General features: G+C 40.5%; 1 protein-coding gene across 2 annotated transcripts in view; it reads right to left on the bottom strand.

Moving 5' to 3' along the window:
* The window catches only part of FGD5 (FYVE, RhoGEF and PH domain containing 5), a 113,828-nt gene that overhangs the window by 8,932 nt on the left and 83,524 nt on the right, over window positions 1-21,372 (bottom strand). For both annotated transcript variants that reach the window (XM_032987827.2, XM_042799645.1), the window contains exons 11-15: window positions 16,452-16,523; window positions 14,881-14,949; window positions 8,016-8,099; window positions 6,343-6,422; window positions 2,015-2,114 (exon numbers count right to left, since the gene is read on the bottom strand). In XM_032987827.2, coding sequence (XP_032843718.1) covers window positions 2,015-2,114; window positions 6,343-6,422; window positions 8,016-8,099; window positions 14,881-14,949; window positions 16,452-16,523 — 405 coding nt within the window. The remainder of the gene's footprint in view (window positions 1-2,014; window positions 2,115-6,342; window positions 6,423-8,015; window positions 8,100-14,880; window positions 14,950-16,451; window positions 16,524-21,372) is intronic.

The following is a 21,372-nucleotide window of genomic DNA, read 5'->3' on the forward strand; positions in this document are numbered from 1 at the left end:
CCAATCAGTACATGGTGCTGTTAAAGCCAGAGTCACAACGTAAAAATCCGTGTAGATCAGGCACTGACACTCTTCCACATCAGACAAGGATCTGATTCATTGCATATGCAAACTGCAGGTAAGAACATGAGTGAAAGCCAAGCCATCTGTTTATTAACAGCTTTTGAAATAATATCCATAAAAAGCTCTATAGCTTTCAGTTGAAAAGGGCCTGAGTTCCTTAAGTCATTGCACCTTGGGACAGTTCTATGATTGGGCAAGAGAGAGTGCAGAAAACAGTAAAATCAAAGATTAATTTACAGCCACACAATCCAGATGTAATCCATGCTTTCCGTGGCTGATCTGTATATGTGTAAGCAGCTTTAGAAAATGTATTTGCTATTCCTATTCCTTGAAATGCACCATGTTGGAGTGTTGTACAGGTGCCTTTGCTCCAAGCCCAGGGAGCCATGGTCAGTGTGGAACTGAACCCAATCTAATAAGCTGTGCAGAGAAGCTGTGTTACTTCAGGTTCAGTACCAAAGTATTATGGGTACCCGACTGTCAGTTCACAGCAGTTTAGTGTGTGGCACAAGCAGTGCAAGCTGTTGTGCCTTTGAAGGACTGTTTGTTAGGAAGGTTTCACATGAGGAAATTAGACTTCTGCACACAAATAGCATTTAAACACAGAAAAATAAAATTCCTCCAAATTTCTCCTTGCACACATTCAGATTTACATCAGAAGCAGAGCTGCAAAAGAAATTTTTTTCATTTGTTGAAAAAGTATATGGTTTAGGTTGCTATACTAATTTCTAATTTTTTCTATTTAAATATTTGAAAATATTTTTCCTTCAGGCCAGAAGGAAAATCCTGTTTTGTTTTTTGACATAACTTTTTACTTTCTGAAGTATTCAAAAGTTAAATCACAGAATCACAGACTGGTTAATGTTGGAAGGGACCTGTGGAGGTCATCTGGTCGAACCCCCTGCTCAATCAGGGCCATCTAGAGCCAGTTGGCCAGGACCAATTCCAGGTGGCTTTTGAGTATCTCCAAGGACGGAGACTCCACAGCCTCCCTAGGCAACCTGTGCCAGTGCTCAGTCACCCTCAGAGTGAAAAAGTGTTTCCTGGTGTTTGAGAGAACCTCCTGCGTTTCAGTTTGTGCCCATTGCCTCTAGTCCCATCACTGGGCACCACTGAGAAGAACCTGGCTCCATCTTCTTTGTACCATCCCTTGAGGTATTTATATACATTGATGAGGTCCTTCCTGAGCCTTCTCTTCTCCAGGCTGAGCAGTCCCAGCTCCCTCAGCCATTCCTCACAGGAGAGATGTTCCAGTCCCTTCCTTCATCATCTTCATGGCCCTTTTTGGACTCCTTCCAGTATGTCCATGTCTCTCTTGTACTGGGGAGCCCAGCACTGGGCACAGCACTCCAGGTGTGGCCTCACTACTAGTTTTTTGTTTTGTTTCCCTCCCCAATTAGTCTTATTTAGTAATACTGGAGTTCTACATAACCTAAAATAGCATTTTTACTTTTTGTCAGATGTATTCTTTGCCTTCTTAACTGGGAATAGTACAACTGAAATTAATGACATAGCAATAATATACATCAGTTATGATGGTACAATCAGAATATTGCTGGTGGGGCTTGTACTGGCAGTGACTTTATTGTGTGCATTGTATTAGTGTAACTAATGGGTAGTTTTGTTTTCTTAAAATCTATGAAGTTTGTAGCTATTTTTAGGTCATCCAAAATAGTTACCTTTTAGGACAAAATTTCTTCCAGAGAACTCCTATTTAAGCAAAGACCACAGAATATACAATGTGATTAACATTTCAGATGTGGCCTGTGAACTGTGATGAGCTTCATTGTTTAAACTTGGCATACTGGTTTAAATGAAAATAGTAAGAATGTTTTGCTGCTGGAAACTCTGCATTTTATAACCTTCCTCCTTTTCCCCGCCCCCCTCTCTTTCTTTCTCTTTCCTTTCCCCCTTCCCCTTTCAAGCATTGAAGGACTTGGCCTCCTTTTACCTCCACGCTGCTGTGGAAAGTGGAAGTATTGTGTGCCTTGTAGTCGTCTGGGATGTGTCTGCTGATGCAGCTGTACCAGTCATCCCTTTCCGAGCAAGAGCTGTGGAATGAAATACAGCAGAACAGTCAATGCCATGTACAGCAGGGACTGAAACAAGCTGTTTCTGGATCAGAAGAGAAAATCCTCACTTTATGCATGTTTGCTTTTCCCCACTACTGTATCGAAGTGATAATTTTCTGACCAGAAACAAAACTGACTTTTGGACATATTCAGCAGAATGATCAGTGTAGATCCATGGTTAGGACTGACTGAGAAGGAACTAAATGCCCAGAAAATTTTTCAGAGTAGTCTCTAACTTTGCTATAAGCCACTCAATCCTAGGTCACATAGAACAATATGAAATGTCTCTTTTTGTCATGTCTGCCGTAGCTTTTAGGCACTCTAGTGCATGTAGTATTGGCTTGGATTGCTCAGAGTAAGAGTGTTTATGTTCATCTCAGCAATGAGATGCTTAGATGATCTGCATGCTGGGGAATGCAGAAGTCTGTGACCCCACTGTAGAGATTTGAATGCTTTAATTTTTTTCTAGCTCCATCACAGACAATCATCAGTGTCCTGGCAAGAGGCCAGGGCAGCAATTTGGGAAGGAAGTTCTGCATTCCCTCTAGTTGCAGCTATGCATGGATGCCAGCATTTTTCCAGACTGGCCCCTAGATGCCTCCTTTGCACAAGGCAAAATAGAGAGCACTTTGCACTCTTCTGCCAGTCCAGCTATCCCAGAAAAGCGTCAGGGCTCTTGGTGCCTGTTGCTTCCCAGATGCATTCGCTCTGTTACAGCTATAAGCTGTCTTGCCTGCGTTAGCTGTTTTTCCTGCTGTGACTTCAAACTGCACTTCTGTCCATCTGAAACAGTGCGCAGCTCTAGCTGTTCCTAGCATTGCTCACAGGAGGGAATGGGGCTCAGTGTGGTCTGCCCTGCCTGAGTCATACCAGCCACTCACATTAAAGCTGCCCACTGGACTTTGTGGTAAAAATTAGCAGTGGCATCATTGCCAGCTGCTGTTCAGCTGGGATTTCCTCACACTGTCCTCATGAAGGCCACCAAACAAGACATCTGAGAACAATTTATCTTTTGGAAAACAAAACAAAACAAAAAACAAAAAACCAAAACAGAACAACAAAAAAAAAAACAAACAAACAAACAAAAACAAAACAAAACAAAAAAACCCCTAACAAAGCAAAAAACCAAACACAAAAAGAGAGGAAATGCCATATTTTATCAGTGATTTCTGATTTAGCATTCCTCTGCACTGTTCATAAGCCCTTGTCTGAAAAACACCAGCCTTTGTAAAATTCAACAAGCAGAATGAAGCATAAATTAGAGCAGAAATTGAGCCAGTTTATCTACTGCATATAGGCTAACATTTGCAAGCCAAGGGGCTATGTTAGAGGATATCATCTCTGGCAACAGTGACACTACTAGTCAGTCCTTGTTGCTACCAAAAATCCTGTCAAATTACACTTTCTAAGAAATCTGAAGATGTCTCTATCTTCCAGACAAATAATGTTCACAGCTTGTAAACAGCACTAAAAAACATCCTGGCCTCAGCCTTTCTCTATCTAATTCTTTCCTGGAATTTCCATTCACTTGAGAATTAAGATATAATTAAAAAAAAAAAAAAAACCAAACAAAAAACAACCAACCAAACAACAAAAAAAAAACCAAAACAACAAAAAAACACAAAGGTAATCATGGCCCATATAGTGCTGTAAATTAAAGGCACATAAGAGGGACAATCTGCTATTATAAAGCCTCATATCTAACTGGCCCCTTTAACCTCTTCTCCACTCCATTAAACATCTCTAGGCAGTAATCACAGGTTATTTAACTGGGAATAACACCTGTCTGCTGCTAAGATAAATTATGTCAGTTGGCACGGGCCTATTCTTAATTAGCTATTTCATTGGTTGCGTGAAAGCTCAGAGGAAGTTTTGCTGAATCTCTGAGGCTCAGAGAAGCTCAGACCTTGATTCACAGTTGCCACATTAGGTCCTTTTGCGGTTTTTGGGCTGCACCCTTTGTGCTGAACTATCAGTTATCTGTGTAGGCTCATATATTCTTCCTTAAGCAAATAGAAAGAAGGTCAAATTGTCACTGCAGTCTCATGGACAGCAAGGGACATCTATAGAATACAGAAACTGAAATGGGATGGGCTGAGATTTTTGTTGCAGTGCTATCATTGTCACTCTGAATGAGTCTTTTAGGTGGGTAACACTGCATTTTCCCAGTGCTCTGATATTTTATATAGGTACCACATGGTTACTCCTGTGTCCAAGAAGGACATTTTTGAAATGCAAACAAAGGTATAAGGGCAGTATGAGCCTTCTCCATAATTCTCTGTGCTCAAATTTGTTGCCAGCTCACTGTAAACCAATAACATGGCTCTTCTGGTGAGCGAGCCATTTTCAGCAGAAGATGTAAAGACTTCACAGTGCCATCTGCTCCTATAGCCATGCTGACTGCTGAGCTTTGGTCATCCTCATTCTACTGCCTTTAGTCCCTGGCACTCATGTCAGATTTCCTCAGTACGTTCACTTTGTGTCATACAAGTGTGAAGGCACCGAGTTTTGCAATGTGATTGTTAAAAACTGGCCCTCAGTGCAATCTTGCAGCACCTCAGTGTGAGGAGTAAAAGATAGTCTGTAGGGATGCTTGAAGCCTTTGGTACTTTTCTGTCTTTGGTGCTCATTTTGGCGAGTGTAGCAGGCCAAGGATGTTGTACAGTGGGGTTAAGAGAGCATGCTGTCTCACTGGTGTCTCATCAGCTCTGCCAGCCAGTATAGAAAGGGAGAGGAAAACATGTTCTTGGGTAACTGATGTCAGAACAATCCCAGAACGAGCAGCACAGGGAAGGGGTTCTATCCCAGTGCTCTGATAAGTCAGTCGCCATCTCGCTGTTATCAGAAGTGCAGTATTAAACTACCAAATAAAGAGCTTGCAGTGGCCTCATATGCTTTGTTTAGGCTAACTAAGCACAGACTTGATAGGAGTACAAAAGGCAAAGCGACAACATAACAATGCAAGCAGAACATCCCAAATTTCTCACTAAGGATGCCAACTTCAGTCGCCCTGAATAAAGGGGACATGCAGCAGTTATTTCCTCTCTGCAACACAGAAGGACTGTACACATTCTGCTTTTGTAACTGTCAGCAGGTAGTTCAGAAGCACTGTGTCTATATTTTGAAAGTTGTGATAAGTGTGCAGCTCTAAGAAAAATATCAGGTATTTTCTCATTTGCTGGTTATAGAAGGAAATAGGCAAAAAGACTTTAACAGGTATCTCAGTAATACCCACAGATAGCAAGTGCTCTGGGAAGGATGAGAGCTCCCAGTTCTGATTCTGAACAAGAAAAGGCACTCCATGTCTTTCTATTGCACTATGTAATTTAGGGAAGTCTGCTGTGTTTCCAGGCATCCTGTAGTTGGAGACTGATGGTGGAAAAGTCAGTACTTAAAAGCATTGAAGATCTTGTTATTTGGAAGACTTAATTTTAATAGCACTATGTTTTTTGTATTAAACTACATCTGAAAATCAAGCCAGCCACCTTTCTGCTCTAACTCTAGGTAAATTTGCAGGATAATTCTGGGCTAGAAATATGAAAAAATACAGTAAAATGCTATTTTCTGATCAGAAACCGACCTACAATCTCTTTCTGGCACTAGCTTGTGATCCCAGGACAGAGATCCTGACTCCCAGTTGCAATCAGTACTAGCACTACACAAACTCATTAGTGAAATTCCTTTTATTAGAAAGACCCATGAGGTTGCCAGTAAGGTTTAATTTTGGTGTTGTCATTAAGCACTATTAAATGCTTTTATATCTGTTGCATCGTATTACCTAATTACTATTTTCTCCAGAAGTTTTGCAACCCTAGCGGTTTGAGGTAACAAGTGCACTTATAAAAGGGAGGTGCAACATACTCATAGTGTCACAGGGAAAAAATGTGAAGGATAATGAAAAGGACTCAGGCTTCTTACTAACAGACTTTCTTCTCTTTCCCTTCTCTTTAAGATGTTATCAAGAGCTGACTTCTAATCTTTATTCAGTACATGAGTTGAATTGGTTACAGTTTATGAGCTTTGCATTTATAATAAATATCTTCATTGTGTAATCAAGCACTCAGCCATTGTCTGTCACAATAGAACAGACTGAAATTGAGTTAAAAAGCTATGAGACATCAGTTAAGTCTTGGGTATTGATTAGACTAATCTAGAGATACAGCTTTAGAATGTAACACCCTCTGCCATAGCTGTTTGGGGACAGTACCTTGCTGACAGGGTCAGGCAGTATTCATCATATTCAATCTTCAGGACGTTTTGGGCATTTTCTGTCACTGGGCGGCTGACCTAGAAACAAATGCCATGAATATGAATGTGGACATGAGTTAAACTGTCTATAACCAGTATGTCATACAAGTCTCATTGCATATGGGTCTATGATGTCCCAGCCATCTGTTTCATATTTCAGTGCAGAGAGATGCACAGGTAGGGTTTTCTGTCTTTAGTATTGGTGGTGTAATGAGGAATGCTCTCTATTTCAATATGGTGGTGGTGCTAAAGGGAAAAAAAAAATAGTTTAATCCAACTATAAAGGTAAGGACAAAATCAGGGTTCAGTTTTAATCTGACAAATTTAGGAAATGTTTAGTCTGACCAGTGGCAGAGCATTTTGGGCAAAAGTTTTGGCTGTTCTTGCAATGAATGAAAATAACTGTCTTCCTGATGTGCAGACATTATACAGTGAAGCACTTTAGTTCAGTGAATGCCTGTCTACAGCAAGGCTTTTTAAGAGAAAAAAAATACTGAAAAGCTACAGCTCAGCGAAAACCTTTTCCCAGCCATGTAGCTGCCTACTAATAGCAACAGCCACTCAGGAGAAACGTAGCTTCATGGTACCGATACGCTGTTATTAACAAGCATCTATTATACCAGTGGCTGAGTGTTTCAAATGTACCCCAACATGTACTTGCTCTGCAACTCCTTTTCACTTAATGGTAGAGTGTTTTGGCGATTCCTACCCCAGCTGGATATTTAGTTTTAGACTGTCAGGTCTCTAGGGTGATCAGTCTCCCACCTTTTCATAACACCTCAACCCACCCGTGTCGTTCTGCTGAAATTAATGATTAGTAATTGTCATTTTGCATGTTTCTTAGATCCCCCGATTCCTGACTTGACACTTCAAGTTCTCTTTCACATAAATACAATTTGGCATATTAGCTATAGAACAGTTAGGAAGGTTCCTGGCAGGAGGTACGTAATGAATGGCTAGGTAAGAAGCAAATAACCTGCCAGCCCAATATCTCCTATTCCACAGGTACTGGTACCAGTGGATACTGAACAGGACAACTGTGTCCAGTTTCTGTAATCTGCAATTTATAAATTTACTGAAGAAGAGACTGTGTTTATATCATTGCATGTAATAGCTCCCAGTATACCTTTTCCCAATAAAGTTGGCTGTTCGCTTTTTGAACCCATCGATACTTTTGATGAAACAGTTAAAGGGCACATGAAAACCTGGCAAGTGAAAGCTTATGCAAATTTTGAGTTGCAAGAGTTTAAAACCAGGCAGACCAAGTCCTAGTGAATATGTTGTAGGGAACAACCATGCATTGGCTGGAGACCTGAAGAGAAGAATGGACAAAATGGGATAATAAATTTTTTCTGACTCCAGTTTCATGATCAGATGGTAAATCTGATTTTGGCTTGTATTATATATGCAGCCTCAATAAGGCTGTTGTATACTAAGTCACAGCCTTACAGATAATCTTTTATATGTTTGTTTTATATTATTTTTCTTTCTTTCTCCTGTTAGAGGCAAGGGAATCCCCTGATAACAGATCTGTACTCTTTCCCCTTGCCGTATATGAGACATAAACCAGCAAAGCACTAACAGACCACTATACAGCTTTAATTCCAGCCTATAATACAGATGAGGCATTACCTTCATGCCTGACACAGCCAAGGTGTGTTTCAGTCGGTATTTGCCATCCTTCTGGGGATATGTATACAGCAGAACATCATTCATCTGTATGAAGAGAAAGACAAAATCAATAATTTGCAATATGGCTTGCAGGCCTGCCCATTACTCCTGGGGGGGATACCCAGAAGAAGCAGTAACTTGATGAACTGCTAAGACTGTTACTGAAGACAGGTCCAAGTCACACAGCTTAGATCAAGACCTGCATTTCCACAAAACTGGGGAGTCTCCATCCAGGACTCTGATTTCTTCCCATTTTTGACTGTTGCTAATGGCTAAGCAAGTAGATAATCAGCTCTCTTTCATTCAGCTTGGGTGAAACAGCAGCTGCTTGTTTTAAGGGCAATGCCACATTCAAGTTGTGAAGGCAGGCTCTGTATTTACTACCTGTCAATACCAACTAACTGCCCGGGATGCTGCAGCTTTGACTCTGTGTCCCCCTGGCAGTGAAGTTGGGGTGGGGCTGCACTTCATGGACTTCCATCTTCTGGGCAAAAAGGAAGTGGAGGCGAGCAAAGGTGCCATGCTTTGGAGGAATGATTCAGAAAGGAATTGTTTGGATATTTGAAAGCAGTAACTGTATTTCACTGCTAGCAAAACTTGCCTAGACATCTGACAGCTTTGTTGAGTCTGTGGTCTGCAGCAAAGAACGTGAAAGGGCAAAAATGGGAAACTTTATGAGGAGAAACGAGAAATTTTATGAGGGGAAAAAAAAAAAATCTGTACCTTAGCACCCCAAATATTTCCACAGTTCTCATAGCTCCTTGCAGAAAGTGTGTTTTTCAAACAGCTTCATTGTAAATGGGATCAGGTCTTCACTGCTCTTTGCCTAACTTAATCATAGACATTATTGCAGCCTTTTATCTTTGTGCCAACAGACAAGTAAATGAAGCAGCAGAACTGGACCTTATAGGTCTTTGCTGGCCTCTCTTTCCCTTACTTGTAGAAGGAATACCGATATTGGTGGGCCTTGAAATTACCAAAGTAACATTCGTGTATTCATTCTATGCTTTACTTGAAGAAGCAGATCATATTCTCTTTCTGTTTTTCTCAGGCCTCTCACACCAGTACCAATATGCACAACCTCAGTCAGCCCCTTGAACAAAGATGTGTAAGGCAATGTAAAACCAAGGTATAGATAATACTGTGTGATGCCAGAGACAAGGCATCTTAAATGCAGAAATTATCAAGAAATTAAAAAGTAGACAGAAACCAGATTCACTTGGATTACTCTGTGACAAAGACGTTTAAATATAGCCAACTGGATGGTAATAATATTATATTTTTGAAGGAAAGCTGTGATAGAGACACAAAGGAGAAGGGAAGAAACTAAGGAATGATTTGACAGTAATGTATCCTGTATGACTTGAATTGTTGAGGTCTTAATACTACTGCCTGAGCACCTAAAACTGCTGGTGTAAAATTTTCACTAATTTGTTTGCCTGAAAAAGAAGTGGAGCCTTATGGATGTTTTCTTAAAAGGTTATAGTTCAGCTTTCTTACAGATCAAGAACAATGGTTAAAGAAAAATTACATGGAATTAATACTCATGGGATTAAATCCTTATCATCTTGGATTTAGCAGCAAAACTGTTGTTGCCTTTAATAGGGTCATGAGTTCACTCACAGACACCAGTTCATTAAGTAGCTGTATGATTCACAGCAAATTAGGCTCACATTCATTAGCTGCTCGTCTTTAAAATGTAGATTCACATTAGTGTGAGGCAAAATATACTGAGGAGTGACTTTCCCCAAAACTTTTGCTTCAAATTTTACTACTTTGAAAAATTGAATTTAGTTTACTGAGTAGAATCAGCCAATATTTTTTGCAGAAAATGCTGAAATATTTAATTCTAACCTTTTAACAAAAAGACCCCCGTGCTTTCCTGCACTGGCCACTATACTATGTATTTCTCTGTCCTTCTAGTAAGTCTTAACTCATATGGAGTTTAAAGCTCTTTTAATATGACACTTCTCAACTGAGGATATAAAAACATACTATCAGGTCAGAATAGGACCCTCATGTTCTCTTCTCTGTAGTCTAGAGTATTTACTCTTTTGCAACAACATAATAGAATTTCCTTAGAACAAGGTGACAAATGGCTTGTCACAGAAGTTTTTCTGTGATCTACTTATTGCTCCATAAATTACCCTCCATGCTAACATTAATATGTAGAAGTTGGCTGTGACTGAGGTTCCACCAGCTACAGCCTGACACAATGAAATTATGACAATTATTTCAAAGCTTGCTAAGCAACACACACATATTCATAAAGAAATAAAGGGTTTGCACTTGCTGCTGTCTTCTTTGCCACGTTTCCACTGGAGACCTGAGTGGTGGCTATGTGAATGGAATGGACAGAACTAGCACCAGTACCAGTGGTTTCATGCATCCCATTGCTTCACACTGCAAACTGTTACCTGAAGCAGTGAGGACTGGGCCATGATAAAAGCTGATCTGGCAGCCCCTCAGGAATCTGTGGTAGAAATCAAGTGCCACAACCTTCAGGGGAGCTCTCAGAAGTCTTTGGGCTTCAGACCCACTCCTATTTGCCAGAAATCCCATTTGCCAGGGATTCCCACACTGCTCACATACTGATATGGGAGCAAATATTCCTATTCTTCACTGCTCCACGCACACACAGTCCCCAAAACAACAGTTGGTAACACAAAGAAAGGATACGCCAGCTCCTTAATTTCTTCTGTTACTACTTTTCTTTTTCCTCCCTTCTTTTTATAATCCCCTCTGTTGTGATGGGAACCCAGTAACATTAGAGGACAGTGCAAGTTTTCTAACGTACAGTGTCCAAATTTATTGATCCAAACAAGTTTATTTATGCCCTGCTGAACTTCTGGCATCCATATGTAATGTATTATCTGTCTAAAATGCTCCTACCACGTGCTTAGTTTTTCTTAATGTTTTAAAGGGTCATTCATTATGAACTCTGTGTTGTTCTATTCAAGTCTGTGTTAAACATCCCCTGAGTGTTGGTGGAGCAACCTGAATGTATGCTGGGGCTGCATTTCCAAGCTGACTCCAAAACCTCCTAGACTACAGCCCTGCCAGCTAGAGTATTAAACAGTCTCCCATTTGATAGCAGCTTCCCGCACCCCACTTGCAGCACAAGCAGTCTTTGTAGAGAAATTCTTGGAAGGGTGAGATAAGAGACAGTGTCTGGGTTGCAAAGCCCTGTGGCTGGGGGGCAGTTAGGGGGCCTGCCAGTGTCAGCAGCTCGTACTGTGCTGCAAAGAGGCCCCAACATCCTTGTAAACAGAGACTGGACTCAGGAAACAGGCGCACAGCAACACTCACCAAACATCCTGCCAGGAAACACCAGATTCAACAATACCATCAGCCTGCACAAAACAGCCAGCTCAAGAAACTTTGTGACACACACAATATACACCCGCAGAAACATATGCACATCAAAAGCCCCTAAATGTGTGTCCTAGACCCTCATGCCTATACGGGCAGTGCAAAGGCATACAGTGCTCCTCGTGGTCATATATTCAGCACACAAGCACACACAAAACCAAAGCACACCCTGAATGCACAGGCCAAGTAGGAGTCTGGCATGCACACAGTTTTTATAGCATATTCTAACTACAACTTTAATTTGGTGGGCTCATCTCCCGGGATGTGTGGGAGTTAAATTCTCAGGGTTATTCTTCAGTGTACACTCTTCCACTGAAATTCTTTCCAGGTCCTGGGCTTGACTTGGCTTCAGTCAGAGTAAGTTCACTCAGAACTTCAGAAAATGCTGTTCATATGGTTTGGGTAGCTAAGGTGAATACACTTATTTCATCCAAAGCTAAACCAAACTACATATGTACATATTAACTTCTGATCTTTTTGAGTGACAGGTGACGTATGAAGCATTAAAAAACAAAGAAAGGTCTGAATGTTTTTTTTTTCATTAATAAATTAGGACAAATCCTACCTGAGTTTTGCTAGTGGCTTCAAAGGATTATGATATGGTCTTTAGAAGATAAGGGCTTTAAATAAACGTGGGGTTTAAGAGGCAGTGTTTAGGAGATTATTCAAGTCTAGGGGTCTTGTGGATTTGGGTTGTTTTTTTTTTTTTTTTTTTCCCCTCACACAGTGTACCCAGGCATCAGAATCAAGACAGCGTATGGGCTGGGCTAGATGCACTGGCAGAGGGAAGGATATGTTCATGAAGACCTTGCTATTACAAAACGGTGTTGGCAGTGATGGTTGGAAGGGCCTTAAGACTGATGCAGTGAAGTTGCTATATGCCTAGATGAAAATATGTTGCCATAGCTATGCAGTAGTTGTCTTAATGTATCCACAGGCTAAATAGTCCATTAAGCAATGGTGGTGGCTGAACAGAGAATCCATAGCATTATCAGTGACAAGCAGATAATGCAAAACCATTCAGGTGTTAGTGCAGGAATTACCATATTCCACATTGACTCTCCTGTAATTTCACCATACATGGCATTACTCTGCAACCTGAGGAGCTTTCAGGGTAGAGGAGACTAAGAAAAATCACTGAACCCAAAGACAGATATTTGCCAATAAGTTACAAACTGTTTTCAAGATCCAATCACCCCCATCCGACCCCAAAAGGAGACATAATACAGGAAGTGTGAAGTGGTTGCAACTCTAGTGTGTTAGAGAAGGAAAGAAGTCAGTTTTATGTGTCTCTTGGTTCTTGAAAGTGACCACTGTCGTTTAGTCTGGCTCCACCACATACTTTGCATGACAGCATGTTTGGTCACAGTTTGCCTTTCTGACTGAAAGGAAGGAAAAAACGCTGTTTCTGAATACTGAGAGCATCTATTAACAACAGGACATTGGCTACTGTAATGTCTCCAGCTGCCAAGAGACGCTTTCTTTGCAGTTAACATCCGGGTTTGAGCAGCTGAACTCTCCCCAGGAATCAAAAATAGATCCTAAACTGAAGTGCCAGAAATCATTTCTGTGCTTTCTTTGTTCCAGTAATACTTTCAGTCTCTTATGACCTTCAAGCTGATACAACCATTTTGGACTACTTTAAATTTATCTCAGTTTATCCCAAGTTTAAATTACTTTCCTCTCAATGTTTATTATGAACCTGATTTCCGATCTTCCTTTTAAATTCTCTATATCAATTATAATAGCTAGGTTTGTGACACTTCAGTATTTGTCAGAGTAGTGGATTATGAAGGCAGTTATGAACACACTGGGAAACAACATGGTAACAGCTTTTTGGAATTTGGTCCCAGCTTTAGCCACAACTCCGAAATGGTTTTGTAATACTAGCAAAGGTGAGTGTTTCAGAAGAGAGATCAGTAGGGAAGCAAGTATCATCTGTTATGAAGTGGTCATCAGTAGGCTTCAGAGTTATTACTGCTGGGAACACTGTTTCTTAAGACCAGCTCCTGGAGATTCTGGCATGGCCATTTTCCCGTGACTGCAACAAAGTCACAATTTTGACATTTATTGCTGTTGTTACAGTCTGATGCCCACTCAGTAAAACAGCACTGCAGCAACCTCATATTTGAAGATTTGGGTGAAATCTGTCACTTTCAGTACATAAAAGTCTGAATTTTCACAGAAACCAGTGAAGCCATCAGCAAAGTGCAGTGCCAGCACTGTGTCCCATCCCATCTGATCTTTGATTATGACTGCAATACATGATTGAGGGGGCAAAGAAGCTTGTGCATCTACTCGTGTACAAATAGGAAATATTAATAACAGGGAAAAATAAGAAGAATTAATGGCAAAATTACTTCTGTAATAAGCTATCTTTCCTCCTTACAATGGTCCCAGGGTAAAAAGCTGTCAGCACTTACACAGGCCACAGCAAATACGTATTCCAGGCATATAAGCCATTTTAAAATAAATTCTCCAAATAGTACAAAATGTTAATAGCATCAGTAATGCTCAATTCTTTATGGCTCTTTTCTGGGAATGTTACCATTAACAGGTAAGCAGGTAACAAACTCCTAAGACACAGGCAAGTATTATTTTCCCCTTCATACCAATAAATGCATTAAAATGCCTGTGGTTACACAATAAGCTACCTGAAGAGTTAAGAAGAGAGCTCAGGAGCCTGGGGTCTCAGATACTCTCTAACTGCTCAATGCAGTGTGTAATGCAAAACAGAAAGCATGAGTGTTAATAGCGTATCTCCAAAACAGTGTTTTTTCATCTGTTTTGATTTGCAAATCCTTTGATTTTCAAAACAATACCCTTGTGAAGGATATTCTAGCCGACTGATGAAAGGTTCATTTTTCTTAACTAGGAAGAATTTTTCAAACTGTCATTGAAAACTGTTGTTCTAATCAACAGGAAACTGCAGGTGTGTGTTCAGAGGGGCTATACAGAGGCAACGCACACAGTTATTAAGTAATTTGCATAAATGTGGACAGCAGGAGCTAAAATACAGTCCTTAAGCTTCAAGGATACAAATCTCTCCCAAGTGAGTCCAAAGAATGCTTTCATAAACTTTAGCAATAGGGTATTCTGTGTTGCTTCTGATCAGATCTCCTAAGGGCTTAGGGCTGGACTTTCAAGTGTGAAGGTTAATTGCTGAAAGTATTCAGGAGCTCCCATCCTCCCGATAACCTTGGAAACTTTCATTCCTTCGCAGAACTATGGCCTAGTCATAGGCCACAAACGGAGGGCTGCGCAGCCCACATTCCTGCACGCAGGGCAAATGGGACATGTGAAAAGGGCTACAGCCCTGTTAGCAACAGAAACAGACTCACCACATCACCGCTGATGGTTAAATGACTTCCAGCCTGAAAGTTTCTGCCAGGGTACAGGGCTGTGTAAGCGTAGGAGAAGATACAAGAGAGACAGTAAAAATATAAAATCTTACCAAGAACAAATGCCGAGGGTGCCTGTTTTTGCCAGAGACTTTCATCAGCGTTCCCTCTTTAACAAAGATCTGAAGGAGAAAACAGCAGATTGTAATCCTGGTACTTCTCATTCTGAATCTTATTGAGAAAAGAGAATATTCCTTCTGGGGAAAGAGCTACTCTAACTGCTTTCATCAGCACAGGAAGAAATAGATACCTCAGCACTTGCCTCTATCCTTACTCCTTATGATCTGGCTTAACCTTGCCTGGGCTAGCCCTGCTGCTCTTCATGGCTTGCATTTGTATCAGTACTGAATGGGTTGGAAACCCACTTGTCCTCAGCCCACTGCTTCTGCACTGTGGACTGTGCTCAGAGTTGACTGTCACAGATTGCAAAACTAACATGTAATGGGCTTTGGGAAAGAACTCCTGTCTTTTAAAATCCTATAAAATAGACCAAAGAGACAAGCTGAAACCTTGGGTTTCAGCACACTACATCCACATAGCTGTGCCTGCATAAGTAATCTGCACATGTTTGCAAGCAATACTTTGTTGGTCCATATTGTTACTATATATGTAGACTGGACTATATATTTAAGCAGCTAAACCAGCATACTAGAACTTGATTGCAATAACATTTGAAAAGGTCTAGAATAACTGAACTACGTCAGATCTACTCTTTTCAGATGGAGAACAGAATATCTGGTGTAGTTTTCCACTCTGGAACAGTTTATAATTGAAGAGACCAATCCTGAAAATTCTGTATACTGGGCTTTGCAGAATTTGTTAAAACATTACTTGGCAAGGGCAAGTGAGAATACTGATGTTAGAGAACAAAAAGAGGTTGACTGCAGTATTTGGCTGATGAGGGTTCTTACATTCTGAGTATGCATGTCTTGAAAACAGCTTCATGAGTTTTGCTAAAGGTATTAGTGGACTGAAGGGAAATGTAGAGTTTTAGAACTCAAGAAAGAAATATTTTGAGGTGTAGAGGCAGGTTGGAGCTGAGGAAACTGGATAGGTTTGAAAGCCAGGAGGAGATTTGCATTTGGTGTGAGTGGGAAGACAGAGCTATAGACTCGCCCATATTTCTGTTCATGTGTTGCTTAAAAATGATGTCTTGCATTAAAAGGACCACTGGGGAATGATGAGAACAAAAATTTGAAAATAAGTAATTATCCCTGATTTAAGTCTCTTACCCTGCCAAGTAGAACTCTGAGCCTTTTCAGGCTGCAAGCAATTCCTCCTAGTGTTGCAACCTTTCAGCAGGAGTGTATAGGAAGGAAAACAGCAGCTCCCTCAAAACACACTAGACATGGGATGGCTGAGAACAGCTGGAGTGAAAAGTCAGATGGCTGCTCTGTGTAAAAGCAGGGGGAATGCATGTTTTTCCCAGCCTGAGGCTCCCCGCACATCTCTTTGTACACTGCCAGAGTGATGGCTTTTTACACAAACCAGTGCTCCAGCTCTTATCACAGTAACTTGGTAAACAACACCTGTAGACATCTGAAATCTGGGCATCCACACAATCAGAGATATAGCTGGCCGGAAACAATGCCCTTATCAGCATCGGTCTGCCTGTAGCACTCACCCTTCCTGGCTGGAGGAGACCGTTCTGCCCTCTCACACTGTGCTCAATGTGTACCAGCTTCTGCAAGTTTTCCTACGGGAGAGAAACATCGTTTAGGAGAACGCGTGGTGACTGCTCTTCAGACAGGCAGGCAAACCTTCCCTCAGCCCTCCTCACCATTTTATTTCTCTAAAAGCGGTATTACAGAATTACATTTCAGAGAGGACCGAGCCTAGGGATTTTATGCCCAGAAAGTTTTCTTCCAGCCTTACAGGTTTTATAAAACTTCATCACCTGCATTCACATCTGCTGTGGCTTTCTACAGTCCTGTTACCTCTGATACCTCAGTTCACCTTCAAAAGCGCCTGCTAACTCCGTACAGTATTTATACATTGGCCTCTTTTCTGACTTTCTTGCTCTGGGAACTAATAAACTGGAAGCAGAGACAAAGTACAGTATCTGACCCAAAGGCCTATGCATTAGTGTCATGACACAGATAATCCAAAGCATGCTATAAGACTGTTGCTAGCATTATCTGGAGGTTTATATTCTGTGATAATGGATTAATGGATTTCCAACAGGGAATTTAAAAGGTTAACTAGTAAGCAGGCAATGAAGCTGCGTATCTCTTTTGATGCTTTGCGAAAATCAAAGTTCATTATCAAACTCTGATACTGTTAACTGTCTACCTGGCCTTAAAGCACAGTCAGTGGGCATTGGCACATGGCATGAATTTGTTTATTGATGAAGATGGTAAATAAGATTAATCTAACTAAGCCTATGTTCTCATAAAAGATGGTATTGGATGAATATACAAAGGAGGAAGAAAGGGATGTCTATACTTTTGCAGTATTGCTAGAGTCTTTTCAAATCTCTTTCCATTTAGCAGATGAGTCTGCTAAAACCGAGGCTTGTACGTAGGATTCAGCTGTGGTTTTATGTGGTCAGAACAGTAGCATGGGCTGCACAGCAGCAATGATTCATCACTGGAATATGTCTAAAAATTAGGAGTCTTTTGTCTAAGTTAGCCATTGTATCCTAAATCCTCAGTTACACACCCAGATAAACTACAGACTATGAACCATATTTGATACAGCTTCATGACCTGGCAGCCTTTGACTACTGTCTTCTGCTATGACAGATAATGGTCTGTTTTCCTACGCTCCACTGACTGGCATTAAGATACCCCTGGGCTTAGTTAGACTCGATTAGATCGTACAGTGTATCTGCCTGATACAAATCAGTGCTGTCTACAGAATCAACTAATTAAGAAAGCTATCACAGATACCAGAAGGAGCATATCCATGTCAACATGATGGTCTGTCAAGGCCAATTTACCCTGGATTTCAGCTAACACAATTAATGTACCTATCTCAGGTTGCTTTTTGAGATAAGCCTGAAATACCTCTGTATGTTACTGCCCTGGTGAAATATTACACTTGTTTAACATGATACTAAGTTTGGTTCTTAATCAGTAACTGCATATCAAACACATGGAAACACCTACAAGCCTTGACCAGCACAGGGCTGCATTGTGACTGTGCAATACAACTGGCAGTTGACATATTTTCAAGAATTTCAGCCATCAGGTATCCCTTTTGCAATGCAGGAAGTAACAAATGGAATTTTTCAGGTCACTTCTAAAATATTATAGGCCAGAAAAATGGAAACAGAATGCATAAACTAATAGCACAGGAAATACCAGGGATCATGGGACAGCTGACATTTGGAAAGGACTCTCCCATCACTAAAGGGCATTTTAGCCCTAGCAAAACTTGTCAAATTGACAGCTTCCACAGTGGAAACCTGTTCTTCATCTGCAGAAAAGGCAGTGCCCTCCTATGAGCACACTTATGGCCAGTGCTAGCAGTACTCATTGGGGTTTCTACAAGAGCGAGAGGAGAAGTTGCTGCAGCTCAGCTTTTCTTACAAGGGCTGGCAGATGTGTCTGTTGTAATGCTGACGTTTGCAGTATGGACACATGTTCACCGGGAAATGGACAGAGATGTATCAAACTCATTTCCTGTAGGAAGTCAAGCAGCCATCACATGTGAAGGACAGTGATTTATCTGGGAATGTGGGCAGCTAAGGGGGGTATAATTTCTCTACAGTTCCCCTAAAACTCCCTGTTTATATAGTTTTCTTCATTCTCCTTAAAATTATCATTGGTCTCCTTTCAAATATCCTTCACAAGCTATGATTAAAAAATGAAAACAAAGCTCCACTCAACTAGTACTGCAGATGTGGGTGGCTGAAATCCTTCTCTGGCCATTTTAGCAGTGAACTGCAGCTTCTGTCATATTATCATTATGTCTGTGCAGGAGGAACGCCTCCCCAGGGAATTCACCAGCTGCTACGAGCAACAGTGATTTATAGCTCTTAGCATCTCATGGCCTCTAACAGATTGTAGAAGTTCAGAGAGCAGCACAAACCCTGCTTAGTTCAAGTACTGAATGTCTCATAGAGTTACAGATAGAATTAATGCTATGCGGTGATGGTATGCCTTGTGCCTCTCTTTGCACATCTGTTAATTGCGAATAATATTTTCCTATTTGATGAAAATACTGTGGAGATAGTTAATATCATAATGTATCTGAAAATCCTGGGTTAATGGTTTCCAGGGAAAAACTGCTAGAATCTTATTATCATAAAACTGCTAGAATGTTATTATCATAAAATAGAAAAGATAATAATGAATCATTGACATTCTGCAGAAAATGTAGATCATAATTCAATGCTCCTGTCAGATTTTTGGAGTGTTGTTTGATGAGTTGATAAGTGGCAGCAGAAATCTTCCTCCTTCCAGGTACATGCCAAGTCTAAATTATTGCTTAGAACTTCATACAGGTACGTGACAAGTTATTAACGCTCTATCTTGAGTGGCGTTGTTCAGCTTGTTCTGTAATTAGAGTAACTTCTTAAATTCCATGCATTTTTTTTAAAACTGAGAAAAAGAAAAGAACTGATGGTTGTGGCTTTTGCAGATGGGATATTAATTCAGGAGGACAGCCTCTGATTTAGCAGAATATTGAACTTTGATTCTCAGGAACTCATGCCTTCACAAAACCCACAGCATTCACACAGATGGGAAAGAAGAAAATTTTGTTTCATCTCTTCCAGGCCACAGTTTTGAAAAAGAGCAGATGTGCTCCGATGTGATAAAAAATGAAATGTAAAAATCTATGTGGAATTTGCGATAAAGTTGTTCCAAACCAGACATAATTAATAGTAATTATTATATAGTCTGTGACATCTGTAAAACTCAGATGGTACAGTGATGTTCTCCAAATTAAAGCATGGCTTAGTGGAGATAAAATCATGGCGTGGTATTGCAACACAGAAAATTTCATTTTGGCCACTTATGTATATTTCTATCTTCAGAAAAGTATTCATACACATCTCCCATAGATCTGAGTGAAATCTAAGGAAGCAGAGGTGCCAGAAAAAGATGTGTGACCTTGATCTGTTAGGAACTGAATTCTTACAGTTCTCAGCCTCTAATACAGGTAACCCAAAAGCTCTGAGATTACCATGTAAGCTTTTCCCGAGATCTCAGTTTTATAATTATTTATTACTTTTGTACAAAGAATTATTTAATAATTGGAAAATATTATTATAAATTTGTTGCCTAAGGGGAAGAAAAATCAGAATCAAACCTGTTGAAAACTTTGCTCAGTAAATCTGTAGTTTCAGAGTTATTCTGTAGAAGGGCCAGATTACATTTCTTTTTATAATAAAACTCTAGGTTTGTTAGACCACATCTTCCCTGCAACCTACATCTGTTCGTCTGTCTTGGTAACAGAGTAGTGTTTATGTAGTCATTAACTACCGGTTATTGCTGTCAGTGCTGAACATCACTCAGAATTAATCTGTATGCACGTAACTGTTTACATGCATCTTGCTTTTCTGTTATGCTTCTTTCTCACTCCTTTTCTTTTACCCCTTCACCATAACATTTGGCTGTAATGAAACTACTGTTTTATTCCCTCTCAATTTTGTCCCCATCCTATCTACTGTAATGGCTGATGACAAAATAGTTTGTGCCGATACCCAAAGCTGAGAGTAAGAAACCAAAGAGATCTGTGTAGCTGATAGTTTACACTCAGCAAAGGTGTTCAGGCTGTCTGCTTGCTGAAGCAGAGTGTGCTTTGTTTACACATGACTCGTGCTTGGAACTCTTCCCTAGCAATCAGGAGGATTAAAAAAAGACGTGTCTTGAAAATGAAGGTTTGAAGGTTTTGGGTTATCACAGAGCCACATCAACACAGCAAATGGACTGATGTTATTGTATGAAGGGAGAATGTGTTCTGAGGTAGATGTGCCAGGATGGGGCTGGGGGTGGAGAAGCTTGAAGCAGAAAAGCAGAAATGGACTTAAACCAAACCAATAGGTACAAAGTTTTTTAAGTTTGCATTGAGTGAAAATGCAGACCTCAATTTTGACCTCAAAAACCTTGAACTTCAGAATGATGAAAATCTTGATCTGTTGTCATAGCTTGAGATCATCTCTGCACAAAACGAGAAACCTATCAGTTGGAGTTCATGTTGATCAGTGGTAATTTTGCCACTGGCTTCAGGAGAAGCAGGTTCAGAGCCCCAGTCTCGGTTTCTAGCTATCAGATGGGGAAGGAGGCAGATCCACAAAGACACGATTCTGTATTCAGGAAATAGTAAGTAGTTTTAACTACAACTTATCCCTTTCTCATACAAATATTGGAAAGCTTGTGTTTTGACTGTTGCTGGCCATGAGAAGATCATCACTGTACTTGGTGCTCTGAAAAAGCCACATAAGCTCCATTTATGACCTTGGCACACATATCAGAGACATGGGTTTTAAAGCTGAGCAGCACAGATTTCCAGATGTGAGCAAAAGTTGACATTCTTGGCTCTTGGGTTCATTTGCTGCAAGCAGATGCTTCCACTTCTCTGAACAAAGCATGAAA

Source organism: Tyto alba, unplaced genomic scaffold (assembly GCF_018691265.1).
Source record: "Tyto alba isolate M040663 unplaced genomic scaffold, T.alba_DEE_v4.0 Super-Scaffold_3, whole genome shotgun sequence".
NCBI classification, from domain to species: Eukaryota; Metazoa; Chordata; class Aves; order Strigiformes; family Tytonidae; genus Tyto; species Tyto alba.